Genomic DNA, 26,260 nt, shown 5'->3' with positions numbered 1-26,260 from the left:
TACATGTAGTGGAGGAAAACTGGGACGCATGCAGTTAACATTTTAATAAATGAGTCTTTATAAATACATCCATATTGGGAAGCAAGACTGAATCTTTTTCAAGTGGAGTAATGTTAGCTATCGTAAAGCCAGTTAGCCTTTACTTCTTAGTATTCAGTCTGGGTAAATATTAAACACAAATGGATTTTGTCATGCTCTTACGTTAATATCTAACCCCAGATTGCTTCCCTGTCAGGTAGCTGACTGTTATTCTGTATAAAAGTTAGTCAGCTACTTCGTACAGAAAAAGGAGCTTGAGTAAGGCTGTAGCAGGAGTGGATATGCTGATGCTGAAAGAATAAGGTTAATTTCTACTTGTGTCTTGCTTCTGTGGCTTTTGATTAAACATCCTGCCTAAAGCAGAACTACTTACCTTGAAAAAAACTGTGAACCTTTTTTACTACTAGAGTTTTCTTTTCTATCCACAGCGAATTCCTCATGCCGGGATTGGTTGATACCCACATTCATGCCCCTCAGTACTTATTTGCTGGTACAAGAGTAGATCTACCTCTTTTGCAGTGGTTGACTACTTACACATTCCCAACAGAGGCAAAATACAAAGACAGTGATTTTGCAGAAGAAGTGTACACCAGAGTTGTTGTAAGTATTGCAAACTGTTGTACGTATTGACCACATTCGTATTTTAAAATACACATAAGTCAGAAGGTCAGCAGAGATAGGATAGCACTTTTTAATGTCATGAAAGTGAGATAAAACTGACAACACACACACTGTTCTAATTGCCAGCCAAGATTGTTTCCTACTACTTCCAGTCTTGTTCTGACAGTTCCTTTAGTCACACAATGGATTAACAAACATCTTTTCTCATATCTGAGTATAGTGACCTATACTGATGAGTACTTTCAGTGTACTTTCAGAAATAGTCAGACAAAGTAAGAGCAAATAAACAAAAAAATCAGAGATTATTTTTTTTATACATAAATCCTCTGTTTTATGAATATATCTTGTGCAAACTCTTGGTGAAGGAGGAGACAATTTTCACTGCCAGCAATACCGGGGTGTTTTGGAGCAACTGAGGAAGTTCTACAGCTTAAATCACTGCAGCAGGAATACCTTTCACTGCTGATGAAGTCTGTTGCTGGTACTGTGGCACATAGAAATAAGCTGTGTTTGAGCTGTGCTGGTTCTGAGTAGTAAAGAAGCTTTCAGATCAAATTCCACTCACTGAACAATAAGCGGAGATGTAGTATCACAGAGTACTGATTCTCTGATATAACTGGAAAGTGTCCTTTAATATGTAGACTGAAATATCTTCACAAGAATTAAATGACTTCACTGGTATAAGCTGCCTTGCCTTTGTCTAATTCTATGAAACCGTGTTGTCAAAATAATAACAGAGTGAATCTGAAATACACAAATCTCTAAAAAATGGCTTTGTGTCGTCTTACCCTAATAAAAGCAGCTAAGAGAAACTTGATCATAAAATCTAGAAGCAAGCACAGATGCCTTCAGCTACATAAAACGTAGAGGTGATCTTGCCTTCTAGCTATGTACATCAGCATAGTGTTACAGTCTGCATCAGTTCAGATGGAGTGATGTCAGCACAGATCAAGTGCTCACTGTGCAGCATATTTAGTAACCTTTTTTTTTTTTCCACCTGGAAAAGAATTGCCAGTGAGTGCTCAAAGTTAGCTGAAGAGGCATTAGCACAATGGCTAGACTTGTCTTTTTTATATCAAGTAGGTAGGGCAGTGTCAGAAAAGTGTTTTTGTGCCCAAATTCTGCAGAATACTTGCAGGTCTGCAGAGCGTCATGGCCAAGTGTGTCAGAAAGATATCCAGCTATATATAGAGTTAATGTTCTCAGAATTTGGTGTTCCTTTGTTGCCGAAATAATCTCAGTTATGGAACCAATAGTTTCCTGTCCAATAGTTTCCTGTCCAATAGTTTCCTGTATAAAAGGGCTCAAGGTATAAAGGTACTCTGAGAGCCATCTTCTCAGAGATTCTCTGCAGTCTTAATCAGGTTGGAAGACAGAATGAATACTACTTCGCGCGTAACTTTGGCATAATTGCCATGGGTTAGTAAAACGCCCTCTGAGTCTTCAGCTGTGGTCCTGGAAAAGACATATGAATGAGTGAAGTTCTATTATAAATCAGTGGCACGGCATTATTTTGAGTTTTTCATGCAGAGCTCAAAGTGGCAGGAGGAGGGCAGAATGAAGTGAAGGTAGAAAAGCATGAAGGTCAAAGACAGGGGAAAATAGGAAGAGAGGCTAAAAATTGTTGGTCTGTTTAGCTTATAAAGGCAGCAAACAAAGAATAAGATAAAAGTACATAAAAAGAAACTGGCCTAAATAAGATGTACTAGAAGTTACACTGCCTGAGTGCTGCATTTAAAAATGTGATTTTTTTTACAATTTGTAATGCTGTGGAACTTCCTCATGAATTGAGACCAAAAGTTAACAAGAGTTAAGGGTGACTAAACTAATGAATACGTTTGAAAATTATCCCAGCTTGTTATAATGTAAAGATTGTGATATTTTTCTAACGGACTCTAATCATGCTTTGGGGATTAGAGTAATATTCAATTACTAGAAATAGCCTAAATCTGCAGGAATCAGATATGAGTCTTTGTACCTTTGAGGTTGTAATTAAAACATACTGAAAATTAAAAAAAAAAAAAAAAAAAACAACAATATTCTGTTTATAATGATCACTATACTCTGAAAAGCACACAAACTAAGTGAAGTTTGGTGGATTATAGCTGGAACATCCTCTGATGCCTCAAATTTGGGAAAAGCCAATTCTTCCTGCTGATATTTTCAGGAAAAAAAAAAAAAGAAAGTTTTAGTCTTTACTTGACAATCATTTTAGAAATCCACAAACACAGAACTTTGGATTTCAAAAGCTGAGAAAGTAACTAATTAACTGCAGCCAATCTTAAAATATGCATTACATTGGGTGTCCCACCTTTTATCCTGTAAAGAAAGAATTCTCAAATTACATTCTAGCCAGAATCCAATTTAATCCTTTACTATGGATAGGAAGTCAATACACCATGCATTAGTCCCCAAATCAAAAAAAGTTATAAATGACTTAACGTAACTTTAAATGAGTCTTCATCTGCTGTTATGTCTTCCAAAAGTAATATGAGCAGGAATATCCTCTACTTTCAAATCGTGTGATTACATAAATAATTAAATTCCTCTCTGAGCAGTTCTCAGCTTACTTTTACCCTGGAGTTTGTTACTTTGGGTTCAGGGATGAGGGTTTTGTGTAATTGACTATTTTTTCAAGCCACACAAAGTGCCAAAATAAAAACTACTACTTTCTTCCAAGACTCTTGCTTTGCTAACATTAGAAAATTTTTCCTTCACTTTAAGAAATAGAGAGCCTTTCCAAATGAGAAAATAGCATAGATAACTGGCTGTTTGTGTTACTCCATACAGTTCAAACTAGACATAAATCAGAATTCAGTTTTCAGTTTGAATGAAGAAAGACTGGTTTCTATGGGCTTAGCAATTGTTGAAGACCTACATCACTTTGGAAGAGGAGTTTTTGTATTTCTTAACTCAGACTCTAAAAAGTGATTATGGAATTAAAAAGCTATATTTTACCTTCCCTTTTTTACTTGACTGTAATTCTTGCAGGATTTCACAATAACCAAATGTTCTTGCAGTTTGCAATCAGACTGGCAGTTCTGCATTTTGACAGCTAGACTATTTTTTTCCAAATTGTTGAAACTGATTTCTTTTTATAGAGACGAACTCTGAAGAATGGCACCACTACAGCTTGCTACTTTGCAACAATTTACACAGATACTTCTCTTCTTCTGGCTGACATCATAGGTAAGACTGCAGGAGTGAGTTTGGAAGGATGTGCTGACTGCTAAAGGAAACAGAACTTGGCAGTTTCAAATTAGCAAGGGATGTGACCTTCAACAAAATTGATTTTTTTTCATTTTTTTTCTGTCATCCTATGTCTCCAAATCCAGCCCAGTTACCTTTCACTTAACTATCTCTCTCCTACTGTTTGCTCCCTCTCTCTCTGCTTTTCATTCTGTTCTTCATTCCTAAATCAGCTGCTGACTGAGCATGAGTAACGAATGCTGGAGTTTTTCTTCAGCTGCAGTCCTCTGCTGTTTCCAGCCTTTTTGCTGGTTGAGGATTAAAGGGCTGAATGACAACAGGTGCAGTCAGTGCTTCAATTTCCCGATACGCGGAAGTTTCATTTAGAAATCAGCATAAAAAATTCCTACACACCCTTCATCTCTTCCCTCTTTCTGTTCACAGTCACAGATGGCTGCTGTTTCTGTGGAAGTTTTATGTTTGTTGCAGGATTTCTCGAAGGACATCTCCTGTAAGAAAGTGATTTAATCAGAATCTCACCAAATATTTCCCAGTCTTCCTGATTTTGTAGGAAACCTAGGAATTTGAAGCCAATGCATTCTACGACTCAGACTTAAAAGATAGGCAAAAGAAATCCAATTTAGAAATGTGTTTACGAGCTACGAGTTACACCTGACTTCTCAATCCTGGTATTGATGAATCCCAATAAAGAGGCTAGAAGTAGCTCCAGCTGCAAGTGGGAGGCATGTTAGGACCCTCATTTCTTTTTATTATGGAGAGAAGATTTGTTGAGCTCTTTGTGGCTTTTTCAGCTCAAAGTGCTCATCTGCTGGAGCAGATGATCCATGAGTACCTTGATGCATGAGTTTCTCATCCTCTGCTTCGCAGCAGTCATCTTCTCTCACTGCCGTGAGGAATTCTGGTTGTGGTCCTCAATTATAACTCAAAGTTGGATATTAACATGAAAAGGGAGAACTCCTACTTATCTCATTTTGGGTTTAAAGTTTACAAGTATAGCCCCACCTTAAAGATAAGAAAACACCATGGATTCTCTTCATTTAAAGTGAAGCTCTCAGGGGTGAAATTTACTATTTTGATTTCAATGTGGACTTTGGTAGCAGTTTTTATAGAGAAGCAGTAGTTTTGAGTTTTATTTTCTTATGCATCTCAACAGATAAATTTGGGCAAAGAGCATTTGTTGGCAAGGTCTGTATGGATATAAATGATGCTGTGCCACATTACAAAGAGACTACAGCTGATTCTGTCCAAGAGATGGAAAGGTAAGATGATTAAATGGATGGCAAAGCCTTTGGAAATAAGACTTCTTAATACATCTGAGAAGTGAGCATGGAGCTGATCAGGGATTTACAGATGTAGGAACTGTTACTAGGAACTGATCTTCCTGCAGTATTGTTTTCCACAGTTCTGGTGATTCAATACTTACACAGATGCTGCACTGCGCATGCAATTTCTCTGTGACTCTTCCAAAGGGAGAAGCTGCAGCAGCATGTTTTGGAAAGGACATATCTATGTTGTGGCTTGCCTTCTACATCCTCTTCACATCTCTGTGGGGAGAAGTTATGTGACCTGACAGGAGTGCTGGGTTAGGGAATTGGTTCCTTTGCCTCCGTTAACTTCTGATATATCTACTTTTCCATTTAGAATAAAGTTTGATTCCTAAAGTGGTAGGAATCGGCTTTTGTATTCCAAATTTTAGATATTCCAAGTTCTGCTTTTCTTACAGTGTGACGCCATTGAAACCACCCTAACTTGTAGCTGAGTGAATGCAGGAGAATCAAATTGAAACAGTATGCATGGTGGATTTACTGTAGCTCAGAGGGGAATCCGGGACTGAAGCATGGGTGCCTGCTGACTCAGCCTTCCTCTGTGTTCTGTGTCCACTTTGTGAAAATGCTTAAATGTCTTTGCTGGACCTAGACTCACAACACTGAAATATGAGTTTGCTCGTGCTACTATTTATGCAACCATGTTTCAAAGACCATGCTGTAGGAGAAATTACCAAACATTATTTTAAATCTCTTACAGTGCTTCAGTAAAACTGCTAGCTTGTTTTTGCAAATCATGCTAGAATAGTGTTATTAAAAGTTAAAAACAGTAATAGGTTTCCAATGGTGTTTGTATTTGAAGACATTTCGAAATTTGTAATATTAGTCATGTTTGCTTTTGTTTCCTAAATCCCTCTTTTTTTTTTTGTAATACTGTCAGTACTGATGAATGGGCCTGAAAGTGGCAGAACTAGTTGTGCCATTTTTAAAGATTCAGAATGAGCTTTAAAAGGCTCTCATTTAAGTACATGTCTCATGTCTCCGCTCCATTCTTGTGTGGTTTTGTTAATAACTGATGTCCTTCAGCGTTGGGTGAGAGTGTGCCATAGGTACTGCACAGAGATACTCTGAAGAATGTCTGCCCGTTGGCATATGTCAGTACTTACCTAATCAGGCCTGAACCTAACCAATACAAGTTTAGAAGGAGGAGAAAGCTCTTTCCTGAAGAGGGAGAGTTTTTGTTTCTTAAACAAAAACAAACTAAGAAATGTGATCTCTTACATTGTCAGAAAACTTTCAATTCTTTGCAGTTAACCTGTGGAAATATTTGTGTTTTATGCATGGAGGAAATGTGCAATTCCAAGTATTTCATTTCAATCTTCCCTTCTGCTTTGAAGAGTTTGAATAAAAAGTTGATGAAATGAAAGCTAGAATACTGCATGTGCCACTGGTAATGGTCTACTTTGAGGAGGAAGACTCATGTCCATACCTGTTTTACAGTAGATGTTTGAACCTGAGGTTATTTCTTTATAGAGAAGTATGTATACCAACAAAGTATAAATTACTTATGGCTAGGATTTTCATTTTCAAAATAATGCTGCTGACATTTAATCAATGTGAAAAAGAATGAAAATAACCATCACGAGGTGTTGGATGATGCTTGTATTCCAGTTTCTGATACAGGGAATATTTAGTTAACATATCAGGTGAATCAATAAGAAGAAAGACAGACAAACATCCATTCACATGGTGAAGTCCAGCAATGGTGTGGAAGTTCCTTTGCTCATTACAGAAACTGAGCATAGATCTCTCATTTCCAGTTGGTGATACGGCACCAGTATCAGTGTTGTGAATCTAGCTCCTACATCATTTTCTTTTCTACCTGAAGAGAAATGTGATCTAACATTTGTTGTGACTAACTTGATGGGGTTTTGGGACTAAAATCTGTGATGTAAAAATTTAGAGACCCTGTCCAGTTTGGAGATGTTTTTCTCTTCAAAACCAGAGAAGATTTCATTTGCCCCATCTTGCTCCATGGGCAGCCTTAACTATCCATATTGGCAGTTTGTAGCTTTCTGTAGGTGTCCCCAAAGTAGCTTCTTTTACGTAATGAAATAAATCTACTGTGTATTTTCTTTGATGTACAAGCATTTCCAGAAAATCAAGGGTCCTGTAAGTGAATGAGGATATTTACAATTATTGTAAGCAACATATGAAATATGTCAGCGTCTATTAAAAATAGTATTTAAAATCAGACCGTATTTAATTCTGGGATAGATAAGATTTTTTTTTCTTAAATTTGCAGCAGCACTGTCCAGATATGTTTTCAATGCATGTATTGTAATGTATTTTGTTTCCACTGAGAACTCAAAGTAATTACTACTAGTCTAATATTATTGTGAATGAAGATTTTGCATATTCAGGATCAAATTCCCAATAGAATAATGTCTTGTGACTGTCCTGACTTGGTTGTGCTGCGCCTTTGTATGTCATCTGAGATTCTGGTCCAAATGTTAATCTATGTGTGAAGTGTTCTAAAGAACATTTAAGTAAATATTTTCTCTATTTTTTATAAATTATTATACAGATTACAGCTGATATTTATAGGTGTTTTTTTTTTCCCAATCCTTTTGCAGGTTTGTTAGAGAACTACTGGAAAGACAAGTAAGTAGAGTTCTCCTTCCTATTGATTTCTGTATTCAGAAAATGTTGTGTGCAAACAGGAAGTAGTTAATCTGTTGACAAATTCTACTGACTTCATGACAATAAATGTGCAGCCCTTTCTGTGTAGCAGGGAAGTCATTGTTCTGCAAAGTGTTCTGCTAGTTGCGATGCTATGAAATTGACTTATAGCAAGCACAAATTCAGTTTTGTATGGTCAGAGCACAAAAAAGTAATGTTCTGTGAATGTTCTTTATTCACTTTAAAGTGTTAAGCATCTGGCAGAGAACAGTTTCCTGTAAAGAAGGGTGAAAGTCAGTCCCCAGGTCTCTGGCACATAAGTAGATGAGTAATAGAAGTTTTCGGTAACAGAAAGCAATGTCTTTTCAGCACGGTTACTAATCCATTATCAAAGTAGTATTTTGTGTCACCACGTCTTCTACCGCGTGGATAGAAGATAGACGCAGGCTGATACTCCAGTATTACAAGCAGGAATACTACTTTTTTATCAGTCTTTTGTTTTTGATGGTTTAATTTGTTGTCATTTATATCTACACCATTATATCTACCTACATCTATTTGAGGATAGATGTCTCAGGCTTAATGCCTAGATCATTTGTATTGATGAGTAAACTGATGTTCAGATGTCTTGAGCTTCTTATGTCTGAGAGATGTTATAAGAAACTTCAAGCCAAGTTACCACATGCTTTCCTCTGCTGGTTCCACGTGCACAAGAAAGGGAGGTACTGACAGTTTCTTAAGGTAGAATTATAAAACTATTGTCTAACTCTTCATGAAAATTTTAATCCAGGAGAGCAAAGTAGTCCAGGTACCCACTGTTTCCTATTGTACAGTGTATCTTGTGGTGCTACTGATCATCCTATCTGTTAAGTATAGGGACTTTAGGGGCAGTTTGGTCCACTGCAAGGTGAGAGGAGAGGACCAAGCAAGAAAAGGCTTTGGCTTTACATAACTGCAGTTTTGCTTTTCTACCTCTTTGGTGCTCACAAATGAAGGACTCAAAACCAGGTCTGGTTATTCGTCTGGCTCATTTCTCATAATGAATACTGAACTGTGGAATGTGAGCAAATATGAAGAAACATCCAGTGATTCTGCTGAAGTCTGGTAAAATCACATGAGGAGAGAATTCTAATGAGAAGAACTTCAGTTCATTAAAACTTCCCCTGTACTCAGCTCTGGTGAGGCCGCACCTTGAGTATTGTGTCCAGTTCTGGGCCCCTCACTGCAAGAAAGACATTGAGGCCCTGGAGCGTGTTCAAAGAAGGGCAACAAAGCTGGTGAGGGGTCTGGAGCACAGGCCTTATGAGGAGCGGCTGAGGGAGCTGGGATTGTTCAGTCTGGAGAAGAGGAGGCTCAGGGGAGACCTTATTGCTCTCTATAACTACCTGAAGGGAGGTTGTAGCGAGCTGGGGGTCGGCCTCTTCTCTCGTGTAACTGGTGATAGGACTAGAGGGAATGGTTTCAAGCTTCGCCAGGGAAGATTCAGGCTGGATATTAGGAAATACTACTTCTCTGAAAGGGTGGTCAGGCACTGGAATGGGCTGCCCAGGGAGGTGGTGGAGTCACCGACCCTGGAGGTGTTCAAAGAACGTTTGGATGTTGTGTTGAGGGATATGGTTTAATGAGAACCATTGGTGACAGGTGGATGGTTGGACTGGATGATCTTATAGGTCGTTTCCAACCTTAGTGATTCTGTGATTCTGTGATTCTGTGAACTGTTTTCAGAGAAACCTTGATTCTCTTCCTGTGCTGAAGTTTCTGATAAAAATAAGAAAATGACTATAGTTTTATTTGTATTGGCAAGGATAAAGTAAGGAATGAGCAGCAGAGATTGTCTTAATTATAGTTGCTGATACGTATGTAGGATCACAATCATGTCTTTTTAATATTTTCAGTATCCAAGGGTACTGCCCATAATAACCCCCCGCTTTGGCCCTTCCTGCACAGAAGATTTGCTGCATGCGCTTGGTGACTTCGCACAAACTCATGATCTCCATGTGCAGGTAAGTCATGAACTCTGCTTACAGTATAAATGTTGTGGGTAGAAACTAAAAAGACCAGTCAGTTTAAAAGTCCACAAGACAATTGAATTACATCCTTAACTTGAACTCCATCTTTTAAATTCTTCTTAAATTAAAATTGTAATGATACTGTACAAGAGCATTATGACCTTCACAACAAGTTAGAATGCTCATAGCTTGACGGATGCACAATTCCTCCATCCCTGGATGAATATCAACTGGCAGACTGACACAAAGTATTGTGAATTAGAGCAACCCTTCTGTTGGTAAAGGTCATTGACTCTTGCCCAAGGTTGCAATGTCTGCTTCTCTGCCATCTACTCTTTCTGTACAGGGCAGATGTATAGAAGAGAATTGCTGATCCTTCTGTCTCAATTACTCATCTTTTTTACTTTAAGTTGTTAATGTTCTAGGATATCCTGTGTTAGCCTGATCCCAAAATCCACTCTGTGGTACACTGCTATTCTTTTTTTACTTCACAGTTATAACTATCGTTTTATTTACTACTTAAACATCTGCCAAACACCTGATGGTTTGCTATGTTACCACACTACTGGGATGGATTACCCAGGCATATGTTCTCAAATGGGTTTTAAAGGAACAAATGGAACTTGGATCTCTTCAATGAAAATAAAAGCCTAAGGGCTATATTTAACAATAGGCTTTACAAAGATTATTTTCTATCATAATGTGCTTAGCAGCAGCAGGTTTCTAAGAAATTTGAAATGTCAGGCTTAATGCTATTTAAAGAACTCACTGTTACTTATTTTCTTATTACAGAGTCACATAAGTGAGACTGAAGAAGAACTCAAAGTTGTGGAGAACATGTTTCCTGCCTATCAGAGTTACACTGATTTGTATGATAAAAACAAGCTGCTTACCAGCAAGGTAGCTGCATATAAGCTTCCACAACATAGATTAGACTTATCCATGTAGAATATATATGCAGGTTAATCGTGGTTACCTGGAAAGTTTGTATTGTTGTGTCAAGATCAGTGGCATCTGGGAGAAAGTAAACTGTTTCTGTTTCCCAGGTTGCACAAGTGTTAATGAAGGTACTGAAACTTTAGGCAAACACACACTTTATCTTAAATTAGGGGAGAGAAGCATCGATGTATATTTATGCGAATTTCATGACTGTGAAGAGGAAAGGGACCTGGGGTTGATGCTCAGCTGAACATGAGCCGACATGCACCCAGGTGTCCAAGAGGACCAATGGCATCCTGGTCTGCATTAGAAATAGTGTGGCCAGCAGAAGCAGGGAGGTGATCATCCCCCTGTACTCAGCACTGGTGAGGCCACACCTCAAGTACTGAGTTCAGTTTTGGACCCCTCACTTCAAGAAAGACATTTGAGGCCTTGGAACTTGTCCAGAGAAGGGCAACGAAACTGGTGAGGGGTCTGGAGCACAGATCTTATGAGGAGCGGTTGAGGGAGCTGAGATTGTTTAGTCTGGAGAAGAGGAGGCTCAGGGGAGACCTCATTGCACTCTACAACTTCCTGAAGGGAGGCTGTGATGAGGACTGGTTTGGCCTCTTCTCCCAGGCAAGAAACAGGACCCAAGGAAATGGCCGCAAGTTGCACCAGAGGAGGTTTAGGTTGGGCATGAGGAAAAACTCTTTCTCTCAGAGAGTGGTCAGGCACTGGAATGGCTGCCCAGGGAGGTGGTGGAGTCGCCGTCCCTGGCAGTGTTCAAGAGGCGTCTGGATGAGGAGCTATGAGATACGGTTTAGTAGCTTGTGGTAGCAATGGTGGTGGGAAGATGGTTGGACTAGATGATCTTGTAGGTCCTTTCCAACCTTGTGACTCTACGATTCTGTGTTCCCTGTGCCTGTTTTCAAGGAACGTAAGAGGACTGACAGCAGTAGGATTGGAAGGAGACTAGGTACTACTGGCAATATAGGATTAGTAATTCTTTGGCAGTACTCCATTTTCCTCATATTTAAAATTTAAAATTTTCAAAGGCATGAAGGAAAGCTGGAAACTTGATAGGGATTAATTATTGAACTTCCCTTTTCTGTCTTTGAAAATTTCTACAAGTAAATTTGGTATTTACTGTCTTTTTTACCTGAGAAATCAGTACAAGCTACTTAAATTCTAAACCAGTATTAATTTTGTTCTGTTACATCACACTGTCCATGGTTTTTTTTTTTTTTTTTTTTTTTTTTGCATCAGTGTGGTAGAGCCAAATACTTGTGCCAGAAAAAAGCGAGTCTCAATTCTGTCAAATGTTTATATTTACAGCACTGCCAGTGGTTACTGAAATTTGGGGTTACCAGTGCCTTTTGATGCTAGGCTCCTTGTTCTTTGAGGAAGCATCCTATTAAATACGAGCATAAAAAACAGCACTCACCTCTTCCCAGATATAAGGACTAAGATAGCAAATTTTTTTGTTTGTTTTTAATTTTTCAGGGCTGTGGCTCAAATATTTCGTAGAATTGTAGCATCATTTAGGTTAAAAAAAAACATCAGGGTCATTAAGTCCAGCCGTCAACCTGATCTACCAATTCCCATCACTAAAGCGTAGTGTCCACATGTCTCTTAAATACTCTAGGGATGGGGCCTTCACAACTTCCCTGGGCATCTTGTTCATGTTCTTGACCATGCCCTCTGTGAAGAAATTCTTCCCAGTGTTCAATCAAAACCTCCCCTGGTACAATGTGTGGCTGTTTCCTCACATCCTGTCATTTGTTACCAGAGGAAAGAGACCAGCACCTTCTCTGCAGCCTCCTTTCAGATAGTCACAGAGGATGATGATGTCTCCCTCACCCTCCTTTTTTCCAGACTATATATATAAGTGATCTCAATTAAAACAAAATGACAGCATTTTGACATAGCTACCAAATCTTTATCCTTAACTTAAGATGTGACTATTCTCCCTGCTAGCTGATTTTCACTTGAGCTTAATGAGTAAAGAAGGCAAAGATACAGCGCCATTAGGAGATGCTCAGTGAAAACAGTCCCAGTGCACTTGTCATTTGTATCATTACACTGAAAGGCCCAACAGCTCTTGCCATATCATATTCTTTTCTTTGAGTGGGTATTTGGCATTTGAGGTAATCTGAAGTAGGCTGATCTAATAATTGTTTTATGTCCTGTTAAATGATACTATCTCATATTTCTCTGTTCTGCGTATACAAAATATACTTATTTCTAAAATCAGAAGTGTAGGGCAAGAAAACAAACATAGACACGTAGCAAATGAGCTAGTTTGATTAAAAGAATATTTCAGATGTCTACTTCATTCAAAACTTTAGAGACAATGGGACATGCATTAAGAGTTCAACATATACAGTCTTCCACTTCTATCGTTGCAATTCTAGTTCCAATACTTCATCTCTGTGGTAGCTATGAATACAAATAATAAAGTTGCAACAGTGTTATGCTGAGTACGGTGTTCTTGTTTTCGTTTCATGCAGCTGTGTGATAATCACAGCTACCACAAAACACCGTAGCAGCTTATCTTTTTGTATAAGTAAATGAATAAAAGCTGAGGAAGCGATGTGTCAAGCCTACTGATGCTAGTGAAAGCTCTTCCCCTCTTGATTTCAGGAGCTTCATACAAAATGTGCATTTATTTCCCTTGCTGGTAACAGATGGCTTATTGGCTACTGAAAGCAGTGCAACAAAAACTTGTGGGCACTGAAGTAAATGCTTCTTTGAGTAAAATTGGTGATTCTCTTTCTCTTTAGACAGTGATGGCTCATGCCTGTCATCTTTCTGAAGAAGAGCTGGGACTTTTTAATCTTCGTGGAGCTGCAGTTGCACATTGCCCCAGTTCTAACTTTTCGTAAGTTAATCAAAGAAGATAATGGTGTACATTTGGACAGAGCTGTTTTTCACATAGTTCCCTCTATCCAACAGTAAGAAGTTTACTCTGGACTGGCTTGCGATCTTTGAGCATAATCACATACATATGAATATTTCTTGTTTAAAACTTTTTATTAATGGTAGATTCAGGCCAGCTCCCCTCTCCCCAAAAATATTTACATATTTTTGCAAAATGGGAAGGTGCTGCATAGTCTTAGTTATTTTAACAGAAATGAGATACTGGATAGTATATGACTGGGGAACTGTACTAATTGTTAAAATGTCAGTTTGCTTTTAATATAATCAGTATTATCTTGTTTGCCATGACTTACTGGCACTTGTGAAGTGACCTCCCACCTTCTTAGAGTATATTTTACACCATATTTGGACTTTCCACACGGTTGTGCTGAGAGTTCATTTTCAGCAGATAACACTAAAACTATTTTATTAGGAACCTAAACCTTTCTGTTAGGGAAATTTGCTTTTACTTTTAATGGTTAAAATCTGTCATCCAGATTTATGAATGAAAAAATCTAGAAGACTTGATCTGTCACGTGTGCTCTGAGAACCCTTTTCATGAAATTGCCCTAAGTCTTACCCCTTACTAAATTGCAGAAACCAACCTTCCACTGTATATATCTCACAGAAAACATTTCTTGTTCCACTCCAGGTTGCACAGTGGCATCTTAAATGTAAAAAATGTTTTGAAGCACAATGTGAAGGTTGGCCTTGGCACAGGTTGGTAGCTTTAAGAAGAATCTCTTGTAGAAATCATTGTAAGACACAAAAAAGGAATCAAAGAATCACAGGTTGGCTCGGGTTGGAAGGGACCTCAAGGATCGTGAATCTCCAACTGCCCTGCCATATGCAGGGCCACCAACCTCCACATTTAATGCTAGACCAGGCTGCCCAGGGCCCCATCCAACCTGGCATTGAATACCTTCAGGGATGGGGCATCCACAACCTCTCTGGGCAGCCTGTTCCAGCACCTCACCATTCACATAGTAAAGAACTTCCCCCTGGCATCCAACCTGAACTTCCATCAACTTAAAACGATTTCCCCTTGTCCTGCTGAAACATAAAAAAACATAAAAACATACCCTCCTACTTATATTGAAAGTCAGCATGCCTCCAACTTGTGGACCTACTTTTTATCACTATCTGGAGGTGGTTAAAAAAAAAAAAAAAAGAGAGAGAGTAGTTTTGTTCCTTTCAAAAGAGTAAGCAATGCCCGAATAACAGCTTTTCTGATTTTGATTTCTGTTCTGCATCATGCTTTATTTACCTGACCTTGTATATAAGAGCACGTTTTAGGAATCACACAATTAAAGACAATGCATAGCATTACACTTTTTGCATTTAACACCTCTTACACTTTGTAACACTTAAGCAAAGCTCATAATAATTTACCAAAGTTATTCCCGCAGCTTGTTTCTAAGTTTCTGATCCCTTCTAGATGTTGCTGGTGGATATTCAGCTTCTATGCTTGATGCTATCAGAAAAACGGTGATAGCATCTAACGCCCTTAAAATTAATAAAGTGAGTGACGCAGAACTAACTCTTAAAGAAGCTTTTCGACTAGCAACTCTAGGAGGAAGCCAAGGTAAGAATAAATTTCTTTATTAATATACATAGAAAACCACCCCTGTTTTTGATACGATGTCTCTGTATATAAAAGATGGCCGAAACTCACAGATTTCCTAATTCCAGAGTGAAGTTCAAAACTTTATTTGCTTTGATATATTCGTATGTCTCATAACAATACCACAGTTGTGACAGTAATGTGTTTCTGTAAATATTAACAGTTTAATAAAAGCATCTTAATGATTTTCTAGGGCAGTATATTTTCTTTGAAAAATCCTTAGCCCTTAATCATTGGTGCTCATAACTTTGCCATGCCAATTAGAAAGACTCACGGATGGCTTCCACTCCTATTTACTCTCATGCTTTTTTTGTCTAGGTTCTTCGATTACAAGAAAAATTGTTTTATGTATTGGTTTTGAACTGTTCTATCACTTGCAAGGGTAGAATATAAATTATTCATACAACCTTCCAGTAGCATGGATAAGTACAATTTGGGGAAATTTAAATGAGATTTTTTTCTTGCCATAACTTGATTACTGAAAGTCTAAATGCTTGTCACCCTCTTGTGTTTATTCTAAAAATTGCATTCTGCTCACAAACATAAAGAGATACATCACTGTAGTGGAAACTACAGAATATTTTACCATTTTGAGGAGTTTAAACATTTGTAATGTATTGTGAAGCTCTTGCATGCACTACTTAAAACTGAATTTCCTCTGTCAGACAGGAGCTATCTGAAAACAAGTGGGCAAATTCTGTGCAGATATTACCCTTTTTGATAACTTGGTTCAACTCCTGAATACTGGAAAAGCAGATTGAATATGCAGATGATTTAACATCTTCAGGCTATCCTGAATTATTTCCAATAAGCCTCAAATGTCTATATTTAGGTATTCTGTACTCACTTTCACTTTGGGTTTTCAGTGCTTGTGCAACCAAGAAGCAGAGGGTGCAGCAATGCTTGGATTAACAAAGCTGGATAACAGACTGTAAAACAAGCCAGACAGCTGGGCATGGGACCAGCATATCTGGATGCAACATTTCTCTCACCATATTGTTCTTGGTTACTAATTACTCCTGGTCATCCTCGCAACACAGCTTGTTTTTATCTACTATTGTAACATGTCTGTACAACCTGCCAAAGATACTTAAGCTGTTTTACAAACAAAAGCAATTAGATCTTAGGCTTCTTTAGCAAGGTGGATGTTATTATGTACATCATTATTTCTCTTTCTTCCTCTCACTGCCTCTTTTAGAACCTCGGTATTTTTGCATTGTTAGTAATTATTATTCCGCTTTTAACAGCTAGTGGTCTATACATAGGATCTGCAATGACACAGAATTAGAGGAGAATATTCAAAAAACAAAAATTAAAAGAAAGGTTTCAATTGTTTCCCAGATTTCTTTTACAGATACTTTTCACAAGTTCACCAAAATACATGTGATTTTAAGGAAAAGTTGCTTAAAAATACTGCTGACCTACTTATTTACTTACTTCCATGTTTTTCCATGCATTCGCCTAAACTCTTATATTCTGTTTTTAATCACAAACACCCGAGATAAGTTCTCAGATGCTTCCATGTAACAGAAAGAGACTTGCACTGAGGATCTGTGTATAAGCTTGCTTTCCCTCTCAGCTCTAGGACTGGATGATGTGATTGGGAACTTCGAGGTTGGCAAAGAATTTGATGCACTGCTGATCAACACTAAGGCCTCAGACAGCCCTTTTGACTTGTTCTCTGCTGATACTTTCGAGGTAATCTGATCACGATTAATGATCCAGAAAATAACTAGAAATAATGTGGCAAAGGTCTGTGATACAGCCAGTACGAAAGCCTCTTTGCGGCTGTTCCAGTAACAAGAATCGTGTGAACTGCCCTGCTGCTGTCTGTAGCTCAGCCCAAGAGGTGCAGAGGTGTTTTTAGGAGGTTACTGTCCTCAGTGGCAGGCATAGGTATGTCAGTGTGAGAGGAAATGCATGTAGCATCTTAATGCACAGATTATTAGAGCTGGCTGATCATTAGAGCTCACTATTTACAGTGCCAAAGCGCTGCCATCAAGGAAAAGCAACTTAGTTAACATTTTGAATTCACACTCAAGAATGGCAATCTGTTCCCAGATAAAGGCTGAATTACCATGGCTTCACTAGGACTGTATACTTACTTAAGGAAGAGCTAAAGATAGCTAATTTGAATTCAAAGCACAGCTTTTATGCAACATATGAGAACCTTTTGTGTTATACAGTGGGGACACTTTCTCAAACAAATTTTTGTATGATCAAAAAAATTCAGTGAACAGCAGAAACTTGAATTTACTGATGAGGCCAGAAGGCTATCACTGTCTCTGTTTACTTAGAAACAAATACATAACTGGATGAAGTAATTTTTTTCTTACTTTGCTTCAGCTACAAGAATTCAGATTAAATTCTGTTATTTGAAATCTTGTTCCTAGTTCAAATAGTTCCAGAATGAGTGTTTGTTAATATCAGCCTAAACTTTTTTAGCTAAGTTATCAGTTCTTAGGAGTATAAAAATGCTTAGAATTTTGTCTTATTTTTCAATAAATAAATGAATTGGAGAGCTCTAAAATGTTGTTTTATTTATATTTTTGTTTATATTGTCAGACTTGTGCAATATTTTCTTCCTGACAAATACGACAGCTTCTTTAATGAAAATTATTTATGAGGAAACGCGTAGACTAAGCTTAAGTTTTAATTTCATTAGCATATTTAGGAAAACTATTGTTATCAGTTGTTTCAAGTTTCAAATAATTTTGATCTGGGACTGTAAATATGGTTTGCTGAATGTCTTTCTCTTTTTTCTCACAGGATTATCTCCAGAAGTTTCTCTATCTAGGTAAGTTCAAAATACTCCTGTGTTATTGCATGTGTCTCTGATCTTTGACACAGTGTGGAGGTTGCTTTACATTCATTTATACCAGCTTAGTAAAAATTAAACAGTATAATCTTAATTCTTTCTGACGTAGTAAAGTATGCAATTTGGCATGGGCAGATACACAAGCTTACCTGCCAGACTTGTAGCCACAGTTATCTTCATCTGTGGCATGAGTTAAATTGTGATTCGCAATAAAGTAGCACTGGTTTTCTTTATGCACTGCCAATCACCAGTTCAAAACAAATGACTTATGCAAGCCACTTGCTCTTGTAGTATGTGACTGGTACTGCCACTTGATACCTGTGTTAGCTGAGACAATCTGCAACAACTGTCTATGTATAAATGTGTATTTGCAGGTTTTGTGTCTGCTGAATTGCAGTAGAAAGGCCTAATGGTAGACCTTGAATCAAAGGTTACCTCTGGATGAATCTCATAACACAGCGTTATATGCCATCCTTGTCTGATCATTAGCAAGATGTTTATGATCATTAGCAAAATATGTATCTTAGACAAAACATCTCGTTAGCAAGAGATGTAGCTTAGATAAAGCGTTGTGAGGATGTGTTAACTTTCCTTGTTTAGAAGCATAGAGTCAAGGCCTAATTGTACACAAACTTCATTGATTCCTCTTTGAGTTCTGGCCAGGCTTGAGGTGGAATCCAGAGGGAGAATGAAACCAGATGTTTCTACCTAATCCTCATGTAAACTTGTTCATTCAGCTATATAAAAGCTGGACCCTCTTGTAGCGGAGTTGGAGACCTCACCTATGCATGGATGCACTGCGTAGGTGCTCCCAGTTGCTGGGAAAGGCTCTCCAAATCCTCGCTGCAACCGGGGCTCCCCAGCACCTGCAGATCTGGATGATGGTAAAGTATTAAGGCAATTGGTGATGTATCTTTCTTAATCCCTGTCGCTATCCTCGTGTAGTAATGGTTAGGTGTGTTGTCTTGTTCTTTGTTATTCTTGCTGTATCATTTCACTTACTATCTCATTGCTTTAAACTTAAGAAAAGATAGAGGCATTTTTTTAACTTGTCTGTGGCCTTTGTGCTGACCCTGCCCACTGGCAAAACATAAACAGATACAAAATACACGACATAACTGCAGCAGCTGGATGCTGTGTTTATGTCTTAAAAGAAACAATGGTAGTCCACTGATCTTTATGATATGTATGGTGAAATATCGTTAGGGAAGTACACTTTCTCAGTTCTAAGAAATGAATTTAGGTAACTGAAAATTATATATTCTGAAAACTGATCCTGGGGATTGCAGCATTTTAATTAATTAATTAAATCAGTGCAGAGATTTATGTGCAAATCTCTCTTCTGACTGTTATTTCAGGTGATGACCGGAATATTTCTGAAGTGTACGTGGCTGGGAAGCAAGTGGTTCCTTTTTCAAGTTCAGTATAAATCCATTTCCCTTCTGCAAAATGTTCTGCTGATTACTCTGTATCTGATTTGGAAAATATTTGTTTAAAACAGTGCCTGATTATTTGGAATGACACCTCATTTCTGTTTTAAATCTTGCAAATTTGAAAAATTCTGTTAGACCTTTCAGGAATTATGTGACCTGTGTTCTGTCACAGTTCTAAAAGGAAACAAACTTCTAAATTTGCCTGCAAAAATGACATGTGCATTGACGAAGAAATCTGGTAAGTTTCTTACTTAAATAAACAATTGGTGTTTCTTTCAGTAATACCACAGAAAGTATTAAGAAGAGCAAGGAAGCTCTCACTGTTGTATGTTATTTTAGTTGAAAAAAATGGCCAGTAAATCATTTTTGCAAATAATGAATGTCACAGAAGAATGTAATTTCTTTTATATTATCACCAACTATGGAAAAAATAGTGGCATTTGGGTCATTTAATGATGTTTTTCATTTTTGTTTATGTGGTTAATTTTAAAATACTCATTTATTTTAAAACACAAAGTATCTATCTATACATAACGAAGAGTTCTAATTATCATTAAGCTCAGATTTGTCATTAGTAGTCAGATATAATAGAACTGGTGGAAGAAGCAAGTAAAAAATACACAAGTGGTCAAACAGCTGCGAGTGCAGAAAGACTGCACAATTCTGTGACGCTGTAAGCTGAAGTAGCATTTCCTAAATGTCACTCTGGCACCTGGAAGCAGTCAGCCCAATCTTCCACCACTTCTCTATCCACCTGACTGAATATGCTTCAGCTAAACAACCACTGAATGAAACTTGTAATAACCCAAAAGCAGTACAGAGATGCCTGGGTGGGCTTCTCTGTGGCAGAAAATGAATGGACTCTTCAGGACTAGAAAGAGTGCTTCCTCTGTTCCAGCCTCTTGTAGAACCTTATCAAATTCATTTCTTCTTGACTGTTTAGACGGTGATAACAATTCCCCTTCTCCTTTCTGTAGCAGAAGTGGGCAGTTTTAAAACAAAACCCGCCAGAAACAGGCTGTCTCTGGCTGTTCACTTGAGGTGTAATTCCTTACTGAAAAAAACTATTCAGCTCTAATGTGTTTTTTTTCTTTCAACGCTGGAACAGAAACTACAGCCCTGTACAATGCTAGGTAAAAAAACGTGCCCTTCTAACCATGGTGGTCTGTGTTCTTAAAAAGTCTATTTTCCTACTTGTTATTACAGCCTTTTTTTATTGCAAGATTAATTTGAGAATGGGGATACTTCTTGTTTCTTTATTATGGTTCTTTTTTTGTTTATTTTATTTTGTTTTGTTTGTTTGTTTTGCAGTGCAAAGCATAAAAGCTTTAATTTTAGTGTTAGTGGATACAATATTGCACTACCTGCTATACATACTTGTTGAGTATGGCCTGCTTCAAACACCTTTGATTTTGCTGAGCTTTATTTCACACCTTTATCTTGCTGTCTAATGATATAAAGGCACAGCCGTTCTCTGTGCTCCTAAAACAAGAAAGGTAACCGCATGAACATCTAAATTTCTGTCTGTATTAGGGAACGTTTGGTCTGATATCCCTAACAACTCGCTCTGATTTAAGCTTCGTCGGAGCTTACGCACTCTTCAGGTTATGACTACATGAGACAGCATAGTAGAACCATAACCTAGATTAGGCACTTAAAATACCTGGAATCTTTTTCAGTGTTTTGTGTTATTTGTTGTTTTTTGTTGTTCTTTGGTTGTTTGTTTTTGCTGTCATGGAATAGCTTTACTGCACAGCATGGTATGTTGGCTTGCATATGCCACTCTAAAGCAGCTGCACTGCTTGCTCATTTAGAGCTAGCTCAGGTAACTTCACACAGCATCACTCTGTGCCATATGTTTGCTGAGTTACACTCCTTGTTTCCATTGTGTTCAATCATGGCTAAGGCTTTTGGATTAGAGATTTAAGGATTGAGATTTCATAGTCCATCAGGGTGTCACAAAAGTTTTGTTTTTCACATGTCCCTATAACCTACATAGTAGCACACTTTCTTTGCAAATACAGCCTGCAGTTCTTTAACTCGGATTCCTGATTCAGGGAACATTTTTCCTCATGAATTTTGACATGAATTTAATTAATTGACCAAATTTTACATTCCAAAACCAAAGATCTGTGAGAGACATGTTTTAATCCTCCAGTTGCTGTCTGAAACTATTCTTAAGGAGTTGCATGGTTTGCAGCTTTGGCTTTCCTGCAGGAATGTATTCTGGGACAGAGAAAGATGATGCAGCCTTGTATACTATGTATGTTCATGCTATAGTACTTTGCTTCCAGAGCTATGAATTATATCAACACTTCTATTTTAGTGATAGTCTAAGCTGTGCCTGACTTTATTGCTATTTTGTGGTAGTATTAAGAATGTGATTCAGTGTTTGTTTTAAAGATTTGGAGAGAGGGAGGTGATGATTATTTGCAAACTAGGAGTACAGAAAAAAAGCTTTAACAGTCTCACCAAACTGCTGGTGCCCCAATTACAAAGGGACTCTCTAGAATATCTGATGGGAGTAACTTTTGGATTTGAATATTGGCATGTTGTGAGAGTTTGGCTCTTGCTAAATTCCAGCACAAGGCAGGAATTCAGCTTCTTGATTATCGCTTTTCTGATGTCTGGTAGCCAGGCACTACCCAGACTTAGAGAATCGATGTTCCAGAATTGCAGCTTGGGGAGGAGCTCTGCCCAAGTAGTAGTGCCATGGGCTTCCTGCAGCTGGTATGAATGTTGCTGGTGACAAACCTGAATTTGGTTAGAGGGAGCCAGTAGAAGAACTGATACAGCCATGTAACAAACAAACTGGAAGGTAGTTTCAAAAGTAGCATCTAAATAGAATTGAATGTAAAAATTCTGTAATGCCAGAAAAAAACTTCCTTTGAGGTAGACCCAGGACTTTCCATGGGAGGTAGTTTATGGAAGGAGTCTGGTTTTAGGAGATACCGAGGATGTAGTAGTCAGACTTCTCTGAAGCAATTTTGGAGAAGGATCCTGCTGTGAAGTATTTATTAGCCCCCAGTATTCTTTGACTGCATGGAGATTGTAGAGATGCTTGGTGCAGTAGGAGAATATCAGTAGGTGACAGCAGTTACTGCTGAGACTTGTAACTCTGCACCAATGCCTGCATATAGTCTGATTCCTTGTACTCCACTGCATATGTGGTCTGAAGCAAGCCAGGTCATTGGTTCAGACTCTTACAGTCTCTGTTAGAGGCTGTATTTGGTGTGTGTGACTGCACCTCCAGCATAGTTTCCACCAAGGAAGAGAAACTTCCTTGTTGTATACCAAAACCACACTGCAAGCAGAAGCAGTGTTCAATTAGTGGTGTGTAAGCATCACTACTGTCTCAAAAACAAACAAACAAACAAAAAAACTAATGGAAGACATGACTTACACTATTCCCCCTCCATATTCATATGCGTAGAAGACAAATCAAAGCAACGTCTTTTCTCCTCCTTCTTTAAAATAAATAAATAAATAAATAAATAAAAATAAAAACAATAAAAATAAGGCAACCACTCACTATGGGGATAAGACTAAGTAGAAGAAAACATCAGGATAATTTTCAGTCAGCATAAATTGACATTTTGCTACTGACACAAGATGGAGCCTCTGGAAAAATGTACATACAGCTGTTTCCAGATGTCAGTCACCATTAGTTCTCTCGACAGACTGTGTATGGGATCTTTATTTTTGATGTGTCTTTGTGTTCAATGTCAGCACACCATTCAGACAGAAAAAAATAAGGGTAATTTGTGAAAAGCTTGCTTGTTGGGGCAATATGCTTAACGTGTTCTATGTTCAGATGAGCACTTAGTAATTATAAATGGAGTGTATTTGAATTATATGTTGATCTCATTGTGTCACTTCAGGTTTTGATTATTAATGAAATGCGAGTAAGTATCGCTTATGCATTATGCAGCGTTATTTGAATTATTCATGTGTGGCAAGTGGAGTTCTGCACTTTAAAATGTTGGCTTGACCTAGTGTTTATATTTAGTCTGTGTTTTTATGCAATCAGAAAGCTTTATGGGGAAAAAAGTATATTTGTTCTTTGTACTGAGCATTTTCATTATTGTAAGTGGAAATTATTTCAAAAAGAGATGTTAAAATGACCCTGCTTATAAGTCTGTACCTGATTATACACTCATGAATGGAACAACTATAATGGTTTTATAAAATCTGACATGAATAGCAATGTTATGCTTAAAAAAAAATATTTACAGAGGAATAATTTTTTATTCTAATTATGATTATGCAATGCTGATTAGAAAAATTAGTCTTGCTATATATCTGCAAGTCTACTGAGCAAAGACTGTAACTCTTCTCGATTATACTTTTAAGAAGAGTATGCATGCTTTGAAAAACAAAATGCCTAAATTCTTTCAGAGAATATCTCAGTTTTAATATGAAATTATATTAGCAGTAGTACTCAGAGAAATCTTTAAAATTTTTTCCAGCATTTCCATGAACAATCTGTAACAGACAATAAGTTGGGCAGCTTTTAAAAATAATACTGGATTGATATAAATAAGTAGTCTTGCATTATGTGCAGTCCTGTGCTTAGCATTGAGCAACTTATCTCTAAGGAGATTGTGCACAAGTGGAAGGAATTCAAGAAAACTCAAGGCACATGGGAAATTTGAGAAATGACTGGGAAAAAATATAACTTGAAAAGGCAGCAGAATGCAAAATAATACCAAATAGAAAAAGCTAGATCAGAGAAAGTTGTTAACAGTACATGTTAATGAAGTTTTAGGGAAATGCTAAGGAAAGAAGAAAATTTTTCAGGCACAGTTCTGTTAAATCACAGAGTTGATTTCTTCAGAAAGTCATCAAGGAACAGGAACAGATCAGATTTCCAAAGGGAGCCAGTTATTTATATGCTAAAATATTAAGAGCCCCAAATTACCATGGCTAATTGTAATGCTGTTCCTCTCTACTTCAAGATTTAAACTAAAGCTACTTGCAACAACTCCAGAAGAAACCTAATACAATATTATGTTTTATCTTCATGTTTCCTATGAAACATGAAGACATCTGGCATTCGGCACTACTAAAGTATCTGACCTTAGGGGGAGCACCAGTGGGAGCACCTCATGCAACATCCCCTGTCACACGCCTCATGGTGCAATGATGACAGGAGTTCAACAGCACAGGAATACAAGCCTCTGGTATGACTGGAGTCCCTGCAAGTAAGCTGATTCAATTATCAGGCTGTTTTGAAGTTCAGAACACACAGAGAGTGCAGCACATTTTAAATTGCACAATCAGCTTGAAATGTCAGTTCACTACCTAACAGTGATCTCACATGTACTAGAAACTTTGTCCTAAAGTTTATTTTTGAGCCCTGTTAATATGTGTAAAACAACTCCTGCTTATTTCAACAGAGAAGCCAGCAAATGACATCTGCTGGGCTCTCTTTACAAAATAGAAAACAGCAACAAAAACAGTTCTTAGGGAACCAAAAGGGTATCAGCAACAATATGTTGTGTAAGGTTAAAAAAACAGTTATTTTCCTCGAAAGTCTGAACAGTGCTTTTAGAGGATATTTTCCAGGAAATTTCAATAAAAAACTTTTTTTCTTGGAAAGTGTCCTAAGCTGGAGAGGTGTGTTTCAACCCCTGTGACTTCTGCAGTGGCAGTGATCTGTGCAGAAGTGAATGCAGCAATTATGCCTGGAGTCATCCTTTCTCCCTGCTCACGACTTAGACTTGTTTATTTGGTTTGTGATTTCTCACAGACTTTATTTTGATTGGAAAATAGCTATGATGAATGAGTGCAGTTGGGCTTGAAAGGCAATCTCATAGCCACCCACCTAATACTTAACTTAGAAGATCTGTCCATAAGAAAAGTATTATTTATTACACTTACGCAGTTTGTGGGCTCAGTGTTTTGGCTTAATGGCTTGAGTCAGCTGGTAACAAACACAGCCAAGACCAGAACGTAAACTGTGAGCAGCTGACATAAACAGAAATATATTTTACCTTGGTCTACACTTGAGCCACTGAAAGCCTTGCTTAGCCACAAGCGCCTAGGCACCTTCGAATACAAAACTGGGCCTTCAGTAGAAGGGACCAATGTTTCTGTTAACTAAGCTTTTCATTTCTGTATCTGGCTGATCTCTGATCTCTGGCTTTGGAGCTGGGCTGTGTGTCCATTAAAAGCTTTTGCTGATGGAGGTTTTAAAAAGTGGTTACATGTTCTCCTTAGCTGTTGACGATAGCAGCAGGGAGACTGTCAACCATTGCTTCAGTATGAGCCTTCTTTCCTCAGAGGAGTGATGACATCTTAGCGGAGTAAGCTTTTCTGATTCTGGTCCTTGATTTTGTCAGCTTGTCACCTGTTTGTAGGTTCTGGTTGGTTCTTTTCTGAAAAATGCCTACCTGGAGTTATGCTTTTGAATTCCTCCTACCTGCTGTGCTCATGTGTAATTTCAAGAAAAAGCAGTGTACTTGGAAAAATGGTATACGTTATTTCTTTGTTCTGCTTGTTTTTGACTGTGCTAAATGGGTATTTATGTACTGTTGAGACAAAATAAAGTGGCCTTGTGTTTACACCAGCCTTCATCTGTTTCTGTGTTTGACTTTGGAGGACAGAAAGGAAGGTGGCAAGGTAAAAATTTACAATGAAGACAGTAATACATGGCAGAGTGTAAGAGAAGCACAGAGTGTACCTGCTCCTTGGGGAACTCAGACACACCCATTGTA

General features: G+C 37.9%; 1 protein-coding gene across 2 annotated transcripts in view; it reads left to right on the top strand.

The window, feature by feature from the left end:
- GDA (guanine deaminase) overlaps positions 1–26,112 on the top strand; it is a 32,406-nt gene extending 6,294 nt beyond the window's left edge. The window contains exons 3-14 of one of the 2 annotated variants that reach the window (XM_090131194.1): positions 468–639; positions 3,762–3,849; positions 5,024–5,129; positions 7,772–7,799; positions 9,713–9,820; positions 10,619–10,726; positions 13,531–13,628; positions 14,319–14,386; positions 15,231–15,251; positions 16,870–16,988; positions 18,060–18,087; positions 19,467–26,112. In XM_090131194.1, the coding sequence (XP_089987320.1) occupies positions 468–639; positions 3,762–3,849; positions 5,024–5,129; positions 7,772–7,799; positions 9,713–9,820; positions 10,619–10,726; positions 13,531–13,628; positions 14,319–14,386; positions 15,231–15,251; positions 16,870–16,988; positions 18,060–18,087; positions 19,467–19,537 (1,015 nt within the window). In that variant the 3' untranslated portion in view covers positions 19,538–26,112. Of the gene's footprint in view, positions 1–467; positions 640–3,761; positions 3,850–5,023; positions 5,130–7,771; positions 7,800–9,712; positions 9,821–10,618; positions 10,727–13,530; positions 13,629–14,318; positions 14,387–15,104; positions 15,252–16,869; positions 16,989–18,059; positions 18,088–19,466 lie in introns of both variants that reach the window. The other variant, XM_031608763.2, reaches the window with a different exon arrangement.
- The last annotated feature ends 148 nt before the right edge of the window (positions 26,113–26,260 follow it).

The sequence above is a fragment of the Phasianus colchicus genome, chromosome Z, assembly GCF_987193195.1.
Source record: "Phasianus colchicus chromosome Z, bPhaCol1.hap1.1, whole genome shotgun sequence".
Lineage (NCBI taxonomy): Eukaryota > Metazoa > Chordata > Aves > Galliformes > Phasianidae > Phasianus > Phasianus colchicus.
This window is presented reverse-complemented; position numbering and strand designations above follow the sequence as displayed.